Source organism: Apostichopus japonicus, chromosome 15 (genome assembly GCF_037975245.1).
Source record: "Apostichopus japonicus isolate 1M-3 chromosome 15, ASM3797524v1, whole genome shotgun sequence".
NCBI lineage: Eukaryota > Metazoa > Echinodermata > Holothuroidea > Aspidochirotida > Stichopodidae > Apostichopus > Apostichopus japonicus.
The window spans coordinates 1,240,570-1,258,431 of NC_092575.1; the positions used below are offsets into that span (position 1 = coordinate 1,240,570).

The window sequence follows — 17,862 nt, forward strand, 5'->3', positions numbered from 1 at the left end:
TTGTTTTGTGGAATATTCAATGACATATATTCATTTGACTCGAGGCAATATATGAATACCTGCAGGGGGCGGCGATCTGTTTCAAATATTGGGGGGGGGGGACATCTGCTTGGATGAGGGGGAATTACTGTCAAAGCGGAGCGCCACCATTGGTTGGCGCGCAGCGTACAAGAAAATTTCTGGTTTTGATAGCCCCCCAGATGACCGGAAATGGCACTTCTCGGGCTTGAAAATGACCAACCAGATGTACACTTTTGCCTGAGAACCAAGTTTTTCCTAATAGTTTTTCTTTTTTCATTCATAACCTTTTGTCAAGATTGTCACCAGTCACACATCATGTTCGACCTCATTGCATTTATAGGTAATTCTACGTAACGCCCCACAATACCCGTCAGCCCCACTTTTCAAGGTTTTAAGCCCATTATTTGTTCAGAATTTGAATAATAAATTCACTTCAAAACATACCCATAATGTTGCACTAAATTTCATCTATGGACAACCAATATAGAAAACCCCCCTTAACCACTAACAGACCGGTCAAAATTGCACGAGTATAGAGGGAAGTATACTATGATGAAGAATGTTGGTCAAGGAATTTTCGAAATTTCAGACACAGTTAAATTATTGGTGTACAAATATTAAAACCTCTTATAACGGCTACTATAAAACTTCGATATCATAGAAAATACAAAAAAAATATGCTCGAGGGGGAGGGCGGTCTCCACCCCTTCACCCCCCCCTCCCTTGGCTACGCACCTGCGGTTAGAAATCTTGTAGGAAACAGGCCAAATGGAAACCCAGTGAACCCATATCGATGTGGATCCTATGTATGATTGTACGTACTTACACTCATACACAAGATGCAAACCAAATTTCATTACGGATGCGGTCCGTCTAGCTATTCATTTCGAGAAAACAAAGTAAAAACTACTTTCGGTCATATATAGTAACAAATTGTGACACGGTTAGACAGGCGCTTTGCGAGGAATTTGCCAAGGGAGGGGCAAAGCTTGTACCCAGACTTTCTAAGCGTAGCGCCACCATAAGTTGGCGCGAAGTGCAAAAGAAAATTTTGGCCGAAAATGTCTCCCAGATCGCTGGAAATGGCACTTCGCAGGCCTTGTAAGTTGCATCTAAGCATTTTCTATTTTGAAATTACTAGCGATATCATAAAAAAAATACAAAACATATGCTTAAAAAAAACTATGCCACCAAATATTGGGGGGATATAAGATACTATATCCCCCCACCTAAAATATTGGGGGGACATGTCCCCCCCGTCCCCCCCCATGATCGCCGCCCATGAATACCTGATACCTCTGCTCAGTACAAACGGAGCCAATCTTTTGATAGATTGTTGCGCTAGGTGGAAGCACTGAACATATTTTCAGCAGATATCGCTATCACGCAGCACAACAAGGTTCGTGGTGTATGGTCGCAATCGTCGCATCGACCATTGCCATGCCATTCTGTGTGACCATTCTCATGATTACTACAGATATTGTATTATTCTTATTCTGCCAGATGCAGACGAGAAAATTGTGTAACTCTATTTCCCAAATTATTGAACAAAAAATATTAGCGAATCGCACTGATGAGTGTTTTTTTTTTACCCCATTCCCAGTGGGGGGGCCAGTGGGGGGGCCAGCCGATTTCATGGGGGGGCCTCGGCCCCCCCAGGCCCCCCCCGTAGCTACGCCACTGCATGGTAGTAAAGCTTACACTAGAGTAGCCTACGCAGGTTTCTCACAGTAAGAAGGTGTCTGATTTAACTGCCTTAACAGGGTAATTCTTTACACCTTCTTCAATAATAATATACATCAGAATATGTTAACTTATTCGCTATATATCTTCATTAATCACACGATACTCCCCCTCACGATGCTTCACCAAAACAGCAGTCTATGCTACACAGCGGTCTATGATACATAAGTCGTGTGCCTATACACAGCTTTATTCTAAAACAAACAGACAGAAAAATAAACAAACAAACAGAAAACAAATAAACAGGAAAATCTCAAATTGTCATCCTATAGCTGGCAGGGACATATATGGATATGCTATTCACTTTCAAAGGAACGTTGTGATTTTGTTTTCATAAAATGCACTACGATAAATTGCTATATTTGCAAATAAGATCGCCTAGACATATGACAATGATTCTCCACATGGTTGATTTAGAGGGGGAGGGGAGGGGGAGGGGGAGGAAAACAATAACAAGAGAGAACATTAATATTTACAATGATTTCGAGAGATTTGTGTTCAGATTACAAGCTACCTCGAGAAAAAGATAAATTATTGAAATGAAAGACAAACTTTTGTTTTATATATTACATTTATACTGGCGCATGAACCAACCTCATAACCAAACTTATAACGCGCATCCTACTCACGACATCCTGCAATAGATGTTTTTAAATATATATATATTCTACACATATACTACCTTCTAAAACTGGAAGGTATTATTTCGTACTACGAAATATGCACCAGATATCAAACAGACACAGTCTGATTTATATGATTAATAACAATACCAGCATCGAAATTAACAAAGGAATTGAATTGTTCGAACAATGTAGAAAACTTGGCTTAATATCAAATCATCTCAAGCCTCCCAAGTACGACTGCATTACAAATCGTGACGTCATCAGATGTTTGTTTGGGATCATTGATATCAATATTAGGATTGGCATTATCACTGGAAATCTCATTTGAAAATTTAATTCGAAGGTCCTGCTTCAATTCCAATCATTTGAAGGCTCCTTTTCCACAATTCTTGAGCAAGGTCCTCGTCGCAACCAATTGCTGTTAGCTTCTTTGCTTGGCACCGTTCATAATAAGCACCGTTGCTAAGTTCTGTTTCATCTGCAACTGCGCAGTGTATCGAAGCTTGAGCGCCCTCCAGTGGCGATTTTAAGAATGGTATGATAGCGGGAGCCATTTTTCGTAACCAATTACTCCAGTTGCGTTTTATTCCAGTGTTTACCGAACCTGTTGAGTGAAAGAAGAAATGTTGTTACTGAAGTAACATACAGAATAGGACTCATGATCTTATTTCAATGTAGTGTAATAGAGGGGGGGGGGGTGGGTGGAAGTGGCCAATGCTGTGTGGGTGTATACTTTTCACTAATACCGTATACCACGTTGCTAGGTATACTTATTTTTCTTCACAATGCAAAGATAAAGCGCATGTCACATACAAGTCTTGCAACAAATGCACTAATCACATAATGATCGTGATGTGGCGAAGTTCCTCTGAAACTGACACAAATTTGCAATAGCGCCATCTAATACGTGTTTTCGTCTACAAAGTAAAACCCTGCTTCACATACTAGAAATTGTCATCATATTCCCAAGCGAGAACCGCTTATCGGTGAATAATGTTGGTGTATATATTTCTTTTTTAAACAGTTTTTGTATTTTGTAGACATCCAGTAAAACGTTAACAGCATCAGGGAAAGTTTAACTTTGCATTCACTAGTATAACCTCTAGGACGGAAATAGCCGTGAAATTATTACATGTACCTATTGCAACGGATCGCCGAAACTGGAAACAATTCATAAGGATAATTTCCTAGGGTATAAAATCTTTCATGCAAAGAATGAGACTAAATGCCCGACTCTTTGAAGGATATATATATATATATATATATATATATATATATATATATAAATGAAAATCGTAATGAGTTGGAAAATCAAGAACAGTGAAAAAACTTTCAGCCTCCACCGGGATTCGAACCACGGGCCTCCCGCTCTGTACGCGGACACCCTAACCACTAGGCTATGGACGCTGATTGTATGTCCAGAGGTTCGAAACCGGTAAGGAAGATCGTAATTCCACTGTAGGCGTTTGTCACCTGTATCGAACAATACTAGTTCTGTTTTTGGTGACATATTTTGCCCTACTCTAGAGATCAAACATGATGCTAACCAACTCGAAAATCATTTGTGATTCCTAAAGCCGGATCTCGAAAGAGATACTTTGAACAGACTTTATGTTAATGCAATGGAGGTAAACGACAAAGGCAAATGAATATATATAAATGAAAATCGTAATGATATATATCGTAATATATCATTATATCGTAATGATATATATCGTATATATCGTAATGATATATATATATATATATATATATATATTTCATTACTGTCATTCACTGTAAACTTGTATTACAGAGTATTAAGTGAGTATACCGTTCTTCCATTGAAATGCATGCCTGTGTGTGTAAACTCATACAAATAGTATTTGCTTCTCTAGCATTGTACCTTCAATGCAACATATCTTGTTCTCTGCTATTCAATATGCGTAGGCCTATTATGATATGCGTTATCAATGTGGCAATGTGAACCTTCTTGCCTAGCAACAGCAGGCATACTTTGGAGTATCCAAAAATGTGCGTGTTGCAGAATCATGCATATGAATGAGGAGGTATCGGTATATGTATTTATCCTATCGAGACTTATCATGAATGGGTCACACGGCATCATATCAGCCAATCACAGATAGGAATGGTATGCAGAATGTTTCTTATCCATTGTCATATAAGTGCTGAGTTTGCACTACTGTGTACAGTAAATAATAACTTACAATTACAGGTTTATGATTACGCGGTCACTACACCCAATGACATAATAGTTAACAAGAGAAGTGAAAGTGTGTAATTAATTATATCTGACCTGAACAAACAGTCCATCTAATACAATCGAAAGCAAAGATTTGTAAGGGAGGCAAAACTGGCATTAAAGTGATATACGATGCATTTGTTTTAATGTCGAAAGGCCATGCAAAACAGAAAAGTAAATTTTTGTTTAAAATAAAATCCAAAATCAACAAAACAAAACAAAATTACGTACAAGAAAAAGAGGTAAATCAACACCACCTATACGACAACGAATACAATTTAGAACCATGTTTTTCCCGTGCATTATCCAATCCTCTTTCAGTATAGCTGGTTTTCGTTGTGTAAAACAGAAACTATTCCAGCTATCACCATTAATTAATGTTATAAAGGTATCGCACCACAATTAGAGTATAGTGCACGTCCGCCTGAGAAGTTAACCATTGTCGGAAAATAGCCCTAAAAGTGCCCTACTGTGTTGATTGTTTTGGCATTTTCTGAGTCATCACCATTCTTTTTGATGCTTGGATGTTGAAGGAGAGGAAACAAACTACTGATGGCTTAAAAATCTGGAGGATTGAAGGTGATTTAAGGTATTTTAGAAAATCTTTGGTGAAACGACAGCTGGCTGATGGGAAGGGGAGCACTATATGATAAACTTTGAGCTCATCTAGCTCAAAATCTAAACGGTTATGGTGGCAAAACCTGAATGTTTTATGATAGCTCAGGCAGTTAGCTATCATATGGTGGGTAGGACATGTCAGTTGAGAACATCTATCTATGCTCTATCGGCCTTGGAAAGGGACGAGTTTAGTGTGTAAGTCAATGGGAGCAATTAATTGCGGTGCGGTACCTAAAGATGTATTTACGAAGAACAACTTCCTCAAACAGCTAAGAAAAGAGATGTTGGTGTTACTTCATAGATTTAAGACGCGACATCACAGAGCAAACAGTGCTTGGACTATGAAAGTTTTTCTTGGTATCAATTCCTAATAGTTAAGCTTAGTTTCATGTCCGTGGTAGAACAGTATTTGCAAATGTTATTGCTAACATGAAGTTTTTCATTCTTCATTCAGCTTTAAGTTGGGGAGCACTATGAGTAGCCTATTTTGACTGATGACTTTCTCAAAAGTTAGGGTGGGGGGTAACCCCTCCCATTAGACACCTCCAAGCCGACAGTCTATAACTAAAACATATTACGCCCCCCCCCCAAAAAAAAAAAAAAATCCTAAAGAGCTTAAACTAGCACGTATGGTTTGTTAGCTGTTTAAGGTAGTAGTTAGAGATATCTCTATCGTTATAAGCTAAAAGCCTATCCCCTTTGATTCCCCTTTAACTGAATGCCGTCATCTTTAGTATATGCAACCATGTAACAGACACTATTGTGAAATTTCCTTTTAATTTACGGGAAATTCCCTTTCGTCTTAATATCAGTCCGTACAACACGTGACATGAAGTACTTGCTCTATTCAAGCATAGAACTCTATAACAACGAAGTAAGTTATTACTTTCCATCATTCCCACTCCCACACAGTAAAATGGTTTGTCCAAAAACAGAACCCGCAAAGAATGGGGTTGTATATATATATATATATATATATATATATATATATATATATATTATGTATGTATAACTAAAGTGCTCGTGTTCAGTGATATGTTGCATACACAAAAAGTGGATCGGTGACGTAACTTAGTGGGGAGGGGTATCACCCCACTCAAAAACTGGATCGTGACTTAAGTTAGTGGGGGAGGAGTATCACCCCACTTCCACCTTCAGTCGGGGTTAAATCGTTAAGATTGTCTCGTGAATCATAAATACATGTAGTCTTGCCAAATAGTGATTTTTTTTTTTAAATTTAACTCTAAAACTAGTAAGTTGCTTTTAATCTTCTTCTTTTGTAAAATAACTTTAATAAAGATTCACTTCTCGAAAGAGTGATCATTTGGGCTAGACACTCTGAAATTCAACCAGTCATTGGCCCCTTTGTGATTTATGATTTTCCGCACTGACGTCATTCTGACGTAATGAACGGTATAAACACGCATTGACTTTATATAATGTGCACATGATAGGAGGCTTATCCTATCTTGTGATATCAATCGCTGTACTTTACGTTGCGCAGGTCTATATATATATCATTTCACGGTTTAAGCCAAATGTCGGAGAGAAACACATTTTTACGAAGCAATAAGAAAAGCTAATTGAAACCAGCGATCAAGCAATGTGGGTATATAAGGTTCATCTAGTAGGATCAAAAGTGCAATGTTGATCAAACTAATTTCAAACCTCTATGGGTGGTTTTCAGAATAAAGTTACCGACTTATGTTTGGCGCCAAGCAGAGCTCACCGCGACGGTACAGACTCATAAGTGGGATCATTTAAATGGAATTTAACAAATGTATATATAAATATATAAATTTTTATGTATATATCTTGGGAAGTAAAACTTGAAGTTTCGACCACAAAGCGTAACCTGCATGTGTAAAGAACATAGTTCCTTTACTTTGTATGGGTATTTTATGGCGAAATGTACATTCGGTGTTAGAACTTGTATGGGTACTATAGGCCAATACATATATGTATGTATAAGAGGGTAAACGAATTATACACATCCAATTTGGACGTTATATAACACTGACTTAAAGGTATGCTATAGTGGCCCCAAATATGCTAGATATTCAAATATGGTCACATTTGGTTAACATTCTTAAACTGTTTTTATTACAACATTCGAGGAAATTTTCCTCACTGGGACATTCAGTCATCTTGTATGTAATGTCTGAGAACAATTTGGAGAGTAAACACCTCCAGGAAAGTACTTTTTTTTTAAAAATTTCTAGCAATTATAGCGTGCTATAAATTGGGGTCTTTACTGACTTCCTTTAAACATTAGGTTCTTGGAAATGGTTCATTCGCGGTTATAAATATTCATGAAAGTTTGGCTCGTGACGCGACTATCTGCATGGACGCATTGGAATTACGAAGAACAGCTATAGGGAAGCAATTAACCTAGTCTGAGTGCTCACTCTGCATGCGATAAAGCTGTGGGTTGGGATTTCTCCGTGAATTTTAAAACGTACATTATTAATATAAAACTTAGTAAAACGTACGTTAATTATATAGCGCCTTCATTGTTTATTATACATATAAATACTGTCGGCAGACGAAGATTTTTGCTGTCCAGCATTGCACTATGTTGTGTAAATTCTCTTTTCGTACATGTACAACAAAAACAAAAAACATACTGCGCATTATGACGTCAGAATTTCTTTTATATTAAAAGCATATACATACCCGGATGAACTACATATGTGGTTACCCCGGTGTCTTCCAGTTTAGCAGCTAGGACTCTCGTGAATAAAATGTTGGCCAGTTTGCTCCTAGTGTAACTTTTGATTCGCCCTTCACTTTGCGTTAAGTTGTCAAAATTGAGAACCCCGAGTCGATAAGCCAGTGAAGAGACATTTACCACTCTAGATGGGGTACTCTCTTTTAATCTGTCCATTAAGAGATTTGTGAGCAGGAAATGACCCAAATGGTTGACCCCAAAGGATAGTTCATAACCTTCAGTCGTTTGATAGTTATTTGCGTTTATAGTACCTGGGGAAAGAGAGTGACATAATAGGAACGATAGTGGCTATAATTGTCCGTATTTTCGTTATTTTATTTTATTTATTTCTATTACTTTCTTTGTTTATATTTTGAACCGTTTGGCAGATACATATTCCTGACACATATATATATTACATTTTTATTACAAGAATGTTACTTTCATTTAATCATTTATGATTTGTGTATGCCATTCATTATTCAGAACAAACGTCGAGTAGTATAAGGATAACTTCACCTGTTTATGAGTATACATAAAAGACTTGAAGTTAGTCCACACTCGTATACTCGTGTGCTGAAATAGTTACATGTACTCGTGGATGAGTACTCGATTAGTACTCGGGGCATTTTAGAAATCTACTATTGCTATTAGTGCCACACTTTTAAGTACTCGCACTGTCACCAATTAGAATTCCAATCTTGTATACTCATACTCATGCTGTTGTACTCGTATTCATACTGTTGTACTCATATCCATGCTGTTGTACTCGTATTCATGCTGTTGTACTCATATCCATGCTGTTATACTCGTATTCATTACGTTGTACTCGTACTCTTGTTGGTGTCAGTGGCACAGGAAGGTACTTTTGAGTGGGGGGCTGAAGACTGATGGCCGGCCTGGGGGAGGGGTCTAAGGGGAGGGGTGTCCCCCTCCCCTTTGGAATTTTTTTGCATTTCCAGGTGGCCTCAGATGCAATTTGGTGCAATATATAGCACACTTCAACACCCACTCCATTGTGTAAATAATTTTGCATATTCACCTGGCCTTAGATGCAATTTGGTGCTCCAAATGAGATTTTTTTTCCCATTTGGAAGTGAAAAATGGGTTTTCTGACTTGCGAAGCGGGGGGGGGGGGGGCGGAATGATACTTCCGCCCCCCCATATTTTTTACTGGGGGGCTGGCGCCCCAGGTTCCTACGCCCTTGGTTGGTGTACTCGTATCATCATGATGTTGTACTCGTATTAATGATGTTGTACTCGTACTCCTGCTGTTGCAATCGTATTCATGCTGTTGTACTCGTATTTATGTTGTTGTACTTGTGTTAATGATGTTGTACTCGTACTAATGCAGTTGTACTCGTATTCAAACTGTAGTATTTGAACCCATGCTGTTGTATTCGTGCCCATGCTGTTGTATTCGTGCCCATGCTGTTGTATTCGTACCAATGCTTGTTGTACTCGTACTCATGCTGTTTTATTCACTCTATAAGTGTTGTATACTTATCACTGGCACCATACAAATACACGCACTTACACACAAACAATGAATCTGATAGCAATAGGATGGGATTTAATGTTAGTGATAAAAACAATTGTGAATTACATTGGTGTGCATGATTGTATAAATTTCAACCACACATCTTACGTCATAATCTTACTCACGTGATGACCCGCTGGTTCTCATGGTTACAGGTTCACGACTCATGTCAATGTATCTTATGTTATTTTTATACCTTCAACAGATTCTCTTCTTCCTATTATTATTATTATTAATTTTTCTTATATTTAGATCTTAACCTACAAACACAGACTATATACCGCGGCAAAACCGCAGAAACCTTTGAAACCACGAAGTAAATCATGCAACCACCGACATCGGGTTAACCGCGGTCTTGACCACCGTCTAGTTGATACCCTAAAATCGAAACAGTTGGCCCATTCAACGAAACCTCATATCGTCTTTGTTTTGTTGTCTGGATCGTTTGTACAGCCTCAATACCAGAACAAGAACGAATAAACAACACTGTCACTTCCTGGTTCCCCCCCCCCCTATCATCAGGCTCTTTGACCCCCTACTCCCAACACATCTTCCCCCATCGTAATGATAATAGAGCAGACAAAGGGTGAATTATTAAGTATATAAGTCCCCTCCCCCCCCCTTTTGTTTTCAACAATTTCTGCTTGACATAATTTTATCAATTATGATTTTATGTGATTGAGTTTCCACGCGTTTCCTAACTTGCGTTTGTAAATATTTTGTCTCCATGCGTTATATAGCTTTGGATCACCATGACAACACGTGAATACCATCCGTCGTACATGAAGATATCATTTCAGTAAAAATCGACTTCCTCTTAATATAATGGTTTTATATAAAACTGTTTATCGATATACTGGGTATGTAAAATACTTACCTTGTGTCAGTGTCAGTCAGCAGAAATATTTAACGGACGCGAAACAGACAAAATTATTATTGGCAATGAAACTCCAATAATGCGTTACCTGTTCACTTCCTGTATATATATAGCCTATACGTCAACAACGGCAGTTTTATTCTTTGTCAAAGTTTAAAATGGAAATTTTAAATAGTTATAACCATTGTTGTTTGCGTAAGTAATGACCAATACGAAAAGTTACAACAAATATAGTAAGGTCCAAACAGAGCTGACTACCACCCCCCCCCCACCCCTCCACATCTCCCTCTAAGGCCCTTCTCTCTTCCTTCACCAGTCCCCACTCCCCTCCCTTGTTTGGGGGAAGCTACTTTTAGTTGTTCCTACCTGCGTTATTTATGAGAACATGAAGCTGCTGCTCTTGTGTAAGAAATTCACTGGCAAATTGACGAATAGAAGTAAAGCTGGATAAATCTAACTGCATAAAGACGATCGATTTGCTGCCTGTCTCGGCTCGCAGCTCATTCTCGACTTCAACGCCTCTGGCCCGGTCTCTACACGCCAAAATGACTCGAGCCCCACGAGAAGCAAGGACCCGGGCTGTCTCCTTACCTATTCCACTACTAGCACCTGAAAATATGAATAAATCGAGTAATGGCGTAGAATAATTATTCGGTAATTTATAGTTTATTAAACTATAGATAAAAAATTAGCTTCCGTTTTTCTTACTAGGCTATTTAATTTATTTTATTTAAATTTGTTTTAATATATTTTCTTATCTGTAGATTAGTCATATCAGAGTTTCCAGGTCGTCCTTGTGATCCGTCAAATTGTTGCCAATTTTTGGCCACAAATTGAGCAAAATAAAATAAATAAGGATATAAAAAAGTATAACATAATATATCAATATTAGATATATATATAAGATATATAAATAAGCCAATAAACAAAACAGCAATCCACCAAAGCATGTCTAGGTCTTTGTGCCAAAAAACCAAACCAAACATTGGCCCTACGGTTTTGGACCACACACTGAATATTTCTCACATCGATTAAATCCCCATATACTCTCCGTTTCTTTCGCTTTTAAATGCTATACTGGATCTTTGTTGTGGGTAACAGTTGAATAAATTCGCCTGTCACCACAACAGTTGACACAGAAACAAATCATCAATCACTGGGGATATGCAGGGTTGAGAACCCAATTGTCTTCGCTTTAACCCTAACACCTGCATCCCGTTACAATGAGATTGGTGTTACAATTGAAGAAGTATAGGAATATTAAAGGAGCTTTCTGTACACAAAACTTAATCCAACTCATGTTTAAAATCATGAATGGCCGACTATAGTATAGATAAATGTTTAGTTCCCCAAAGAGCCTCTCGCACCCCACCAGCAAATAAACCGATTACGCCCCGATCCGCTTCGGGTAAGACCCACAAACCCCACCCTGACAGACAAACACATACGTACATTCAATTATATATACATATATATATATATATATATATATATATATATATGTATGTATATGTATGTATATATATATATGTGAATATATATATATATATTTATGCATATTTTGATTTATATACATATATTTACAACGTTCTAAAATTCTTAACAGCTCCTTTAAGGAAGATACCCACGAGAGTAGAAACACATATAGACCGGATTTAAGTGAAAATTGACGATCCTTTTGCTAGAATGAGAACAATAAACTTGACCCATCACCTGAAGTGGCCCCAGGGCCTGCCCAAAACCAAGCTTATTTAAATTACCTCATCAGACTGAAATCACGTTCTTTATTGGGGATTATTACTTCCTCGTGGAATGGAAGAAGTGTAAACTTTAAACAATATTGACAAGAAATTCAATGCATTAGTACAGTGTGCGCCCCCGTGAGATTTACGTAAAATAGAAAATAGAAAAGTTTGTGAACTTAATACGAAAAAGAAAACACATTTTATCCTATACTTCTCCTATACATTATGTTATAGTCTGTGCATGTGACTTATAAAGGGTATACGAATCACATAATAGTCGTACTATATACACCCTGATGGGTGAACACCCTAGAGACAGCCCAAAAGTTCTTTTCAAAATATCTCGCAGCGAGCTCATTTACTATATAATTGAAAAACTTCTCGAAAGATCACGAAATTTGTATCATATTCATAGCGCTTAATTCCAATCATAACACCCGGAACGCTCGGCTGAATATTTTTACTGTGCGTATAGCGTCTTTGAATATGAAAGAGAAACGGGCACGACTTTATAACGGTGCCTTTATTTGTGGTACGTTAAATACACACCGTTGTTGAGAGGGAAGATCCATTGCAAATATATGTGTTTAGCAAAAGGCTATAACTATAAGTACATGTCTATTTATATGTACAAGTACGTTGATTAGTATATAGGCCTATTTCGCGAGGTATGTTATTTTTATATATGTGACACAAAGGTGAATAAACTGCCTCAATCAGATCACCAGTGTAAACTTGAAAAAGACAAAGATTATCACAAATATCTTAAGCTGGGCCACGTTAAATATGATTTTCAAAGAGGTATTCCAAACCTGCCACAAAATGCTATGCTCATTATAGTATTGACAGTTTGCGTCAAGCTATAGTATATCTAGGAAGTTTTGTGTCTATATGCATTGCAACTGAATATAGTTCAAGTACACCGTGCCATGCAGGCAGCAGTAATTCAAGCTCGTTATTATAGTGTGGGAACGAATTATAATCCCTGAGTACGAGCAAAAGTACAAAGGCTCGAGCTTCCCTGGATCTCGAAGTTTAAGATTCATGAACTATCTTTATTATGAAAACTATTCTTATTATGAAAACTATTTTACAAGAATAATCTTGTATAATTGAACACTTAATATCAAGTATATAGGCTATATAGGCCTTTATGATATTGTTTCAATCTATATCGAAACAGAAACTATACTTCTTAACTTCATTATTCTCTGTCAAGGATATTTTATCAATAGTATAGGCCTGATGCAGACTCGTTTTCAGATTTCATGACACCAGTAAACTATATACGATAAGCCTCATATTGAGAAAGACCATGTAGTCAGTTACGTCGAATGTCCAAGAAAGTAAATATGTTATTGCAATTTATATCTGTCATATAGGTTTCTTAGTAACCCGATCGTGATATTGTTGCGATATACGAGATTTCGAAAATGTCTGGGGAAAGGGGGAGGGGAATAGTGGGGGGATTGAAAAGGGCTTTTGTATGGCTGGTGAGCGACTGCGACCGACAGCAATTGCAGCACAGAAACTGGGGAAGGAGTGGGAGTGGGGGGGGAGGGGTCATGACGAGGGCATGCATCCGTCACTTCGTAACTTCTGCGTCCATGATTTTACAGCATCAGAACAGTTGGGAAGACCAAGAACCATAGGGTCAGACAAGCGAAGCTATATAGGAAGAATTTACGGCATAATAATGAAGTTACACGTTGTATGATCGTACCCCTGCAGGGGGCGCATTAGCTACATTCTGAACCTTGGCAGGGCTTGAACTAAGTATACCAAAAATTCCATTTTTGTATCAACCTCACTGACAGATTTTGTGCGTCGTTCGGATATCAATAAATGTCGAGGCTTTCAACAAATGACGTCTGAAACTATTCCAACGTGAACTTATAGTTTAATATGTCATGATAACAAGGATATTACAGATCATCGCTGAAGTTCTCCGAATCCAAATTGATGTTACGTAAATTCTTATTTATAACTTTTACTTGCATTTTCTACTCTGCAACGAGTCTGCGAATACTATAGTGGGCTACCGTCGTTTAGTAGTATAGGCTACATCATACAGGCTTCTATATGCCTATACCTCCTTCTACAAGGTTGTAAAATGAATGTTAGCATTAACAATTTGTATATAAAGTTAGTCCTATAAGCATACTCTTTCTTCCCGGTCTGTAGACGTCACCAAAAGTTTATAAAGAAAGCCACCCTCACTTGGTTTTAAGAGCCTGAGAATCCAAAAACTCTCTAATTGTACTACCACAGCTATCGGCCCCAGTCCCCTAACATTGGGACACTATCGGCCCCAGTCCCCTAACATTGGGACACTCTCGGCCCAGTACCCTAACACTGGGACACTCTCGGCCCCAGTCCCCTAACACTGGGACACTCTCGGCCCAGTACCCTAACACTGGGACACTCTCGGCCCCAGTCCCCTAACACTGGGACACTCTCGGCCCCAGTCCCCTAACACTGGGACACTCTCGGCCCCATTACCCTAACATTGGGACACCCTTGACCCCAATAACCTAACATTGGGAATGGCTAGTGTAATCATGGCGTATAGGCTAACTCATCATCGTGGAATTACATATTATGTACCTAGCACGTACCACAATGCTTCCGTATACTAAATGTGTATAGTGTACAAACGGACAACCGTAAACCAAGTAGTCTCCACATGTAGCCTAGCTACACCACACTGAATGGGAATCCTTTGAAATGTAAAGAGATTTGGAGTTTCTTTGAAATCTTTTAGAGATGAGAGAGGTGAGATGTTTGGAAAGAATTAGCGATCTCTATAATACATCTCTGTAGACATATAAGTGTACATGATTGGAACAAGGTTAAAGAGCTTAGGTTGCCGTACGTGTACCGTATACTAAGTTTATGCATAGCCTTTTTCAATCTCTATTGCATTGATTAAAGGGGACTATACACAGTTAACTCGAGAAGAATTTCACTGCAAGATTTATTCGGCTATTGGAACTTCTCAATAATTTCTCGGCCTCTGGTTATCACTAGTATAATCATGTACTAAATGTATTGAACGCCTCTCAATTACGGCTAAATCATTGATACAACGTCGGCTACACTGTTCAAATCATAAGGTCATAATTATTTTGGGTCAATTCTCAACCACAAAAGAACTACAAACAATAAAGCAGAAATTCACCATATTTTGTCATTGCCAAATTTTGTAAACATGTTACTTGAGGCCAATCAAATCTTCTCCCTGTGTATTTATAATGACGTTATAACGACGTTGTAACGACGTTGTAATGACGTTAGAAGTTGTGTACTAGACTAAGTAGTCCAGCCACTTTGTAAATATAGTCCAGCTATGGTTGCATCTAATGGATCATATCCTAGAAGCAGTAAAAAAACACAAAACTACACCCTGAAGCGAAAGCAGCTGTCAAACGGGTGACAACCAAAACTAATATATTTGTGCCTATAGTCAATCCGCTTTAAAGGTATCTTCATCTTTGCAAATCTCTTTTTGGAGAATTCTAAAATCCTCGGTGGGATAAAGTTTCTCAAACCTCTGCCATGAGTCATTTCAAGGAGTTTTCGCCGGTTGCAGTCCGGTGACCCCGTGTCCTCAATAGCATATCGTATGTACTAAAATGCCACAGAAATGAAACATAACGCGGGAAATAATTACAGCTTTCCAGGCGTCATCTATTGTATTCTGGAAATGTTCCCACAGGAAAGGAATATCGTAAATTCGTGTTTGAGGGGTTTATAATAAGTATAGGCCGCACACCACTTTGACGGTATATGTACATGATGATAGTGAAGAGAATATATGCAATATACGGCATATATGCATTTATCCTACCACAATTGCCTATATACTGATGCATTGTATAGGCGAGGTGCTGCATGCATGCGCTCCCTAATGATGTCACTCGATATATTGCAGCTCCATCGCAATTCCCTGTATAGAGGTGATTGATATGAGCTTTTCTCATAAATTATACGTTCAGCCCCTTCCCTCCACCCCCACCCAATAGGCTCAAAGCAACGCTGATCAGTATATATATTTATCAGAAACGGCTGATCTTTTTTTTGTCTCACAATTGTTCTCACAATGCGCAGCTCACTTACCAGGGCGGGTGTGCGCCTGACCAGGCAACGTTGACCGTGATCATACCGTGTATCATACTTGCATCTGAAAGTTTGATCTCTTTGCCCCACGACCGTTAATATTGTCAATTGTTATCAATTAACAGCTTTTCTTTCCTAATTGCCTGATTTTATTTGTTTACTGTCCACTCGCTCACCGAATGGCTTCTGTTACCTACCCCTGTAAAGTCCCCCCCCCCACCCCCTCCCCTTGATGGAATTTATTGGAGGCCATAAAACCATTATAAAGGGAATCGAGATAAGGGGAAGGGGAATGTTTGATCAAAATAAATCACACTGGTTTGAATGACTTGATTTAAGAAAAGAAACACCTGTTCAAATCAAAATGTGTTATCTTTCTTAGATTGACATATTAAAAATAATGTTTGCTAACTTAATGACTTAAAATAAGAGTGCACGGTTGAATGAAGTACATTGGCAATGGTAAAAACTAACAGGTTTTTTTGTCTAACAGGAGAGGATAACGAAAATGTCAAAACAAAACGGGAACACCACAAATTGAAACTTAAACGCTATTAGTTGACTACAAAATTCCTTTAATAGGAAGAGACTCTCACCTAAAAATATATATAAGAACAAAAAGTATTGTAATTGTATGTTACAAATTTTTTACAATTTTTTTTTCCAAGTTGAAAATAGAACTTTTCCTCGTGCAACGAAAGGGAAAGTGTATTCAAAGGATATAGATTAGAGGTCATTTTGAATGATGCAAAAATATCATATTTTAAGCATCCTTGTGAAATTTGCATGAAATTTCTGCATTTCATTTTCGAGATCATTAGTTGGGAATCGAAATTATTAAAAAAATAAACTTTCATCTATGAACTATATAGTTGAACAATCCGTGCGTCAGAATTACATTTTTGTCATCAAATGTGTGTATTCTTTAACACACCGTTGCATAGCCAGATTATACAGTACCGGTATGTGAACAGCTATAAATCAATGTTCTATAAAGTTACCATACTAATATTCTCACGACAAACATAATATAGGCCTATAGAGTTTAAACAATTTTATACAAAAATCGATAAGAAAAAAAAATGATTTAAACCGAATAAGTTTGGTTTATAGATAATTATTTTAAAAAAAAAACCTTTTATTCTATTTTATGTTTAGTTAAACCTGAGTATGACACAAAAAAATCTGTTGTAATAATTAGTCGCAGAATTGTGTTTTCAATGCATTTATTGCAAAATAGGTCAATACCAATTGAATTGCGATACGGTAGTATATGAATGTTTCTTGTTCTAAAGCAAAACAAATATTTACGTACCAGTGACTATGATAACCTTGTCATCCATTCTCTGTGTACAGGAGCATTTCCCGATCGTTTCCATCCTGGTAATTGCTAATAACGGAGAGCGTTTTAAAAAAAGAAATCACCGATGTATACCTCTTTATGACTGACTTTGTTGTGGCTGGGAACTCACCAACAGGCTTTTGACATCATCATTATTACTGTTCGGAAAGAGTTTTTTTTTCTTTCTTTCTGTTGAATCATTACTTCCTTAAAACGCGGTTTGTGATTCCGTGTTGCTCACCGTACCTCTAGCTTTAGTCATCCATGAACCACATGAAG

The 17,862-nt window shown here is 37.8% G+C and overlaps 1 protein-coding gene across 1 annotated transcript; it reads right to left on the reverse strand.

Moving 5' to 3' along the window:
- Positions 1-2,316: 2,316 nt before the first annotated feature.
- Positions 2,317-17,859, reverse strand: LOC139980579 (retinol dehydrogenase 11-like). Its single transcript, XM_071992318.1, has 4 exons — positions 17,557-17,859; positions 10,744-10,986; positions 7,927-8,232; positions 2,317-2,994 (listed from the first exon to the last, which is right to left on the reverse strand). Exons 1-4 carry the CDS (start codon positions 17,618-17,620, stop codon positions 2,723-2,725), a joined length of 885 nt encoding a protein of 294 aa, XP_071848419.1. The 5' UTR covers positions 17,621-17,859; the 3' UTR covers positions 2,317-2,722.
- Between the last annotated feature and the right edge of the window lie 3 nt (positions 17,860-17,862).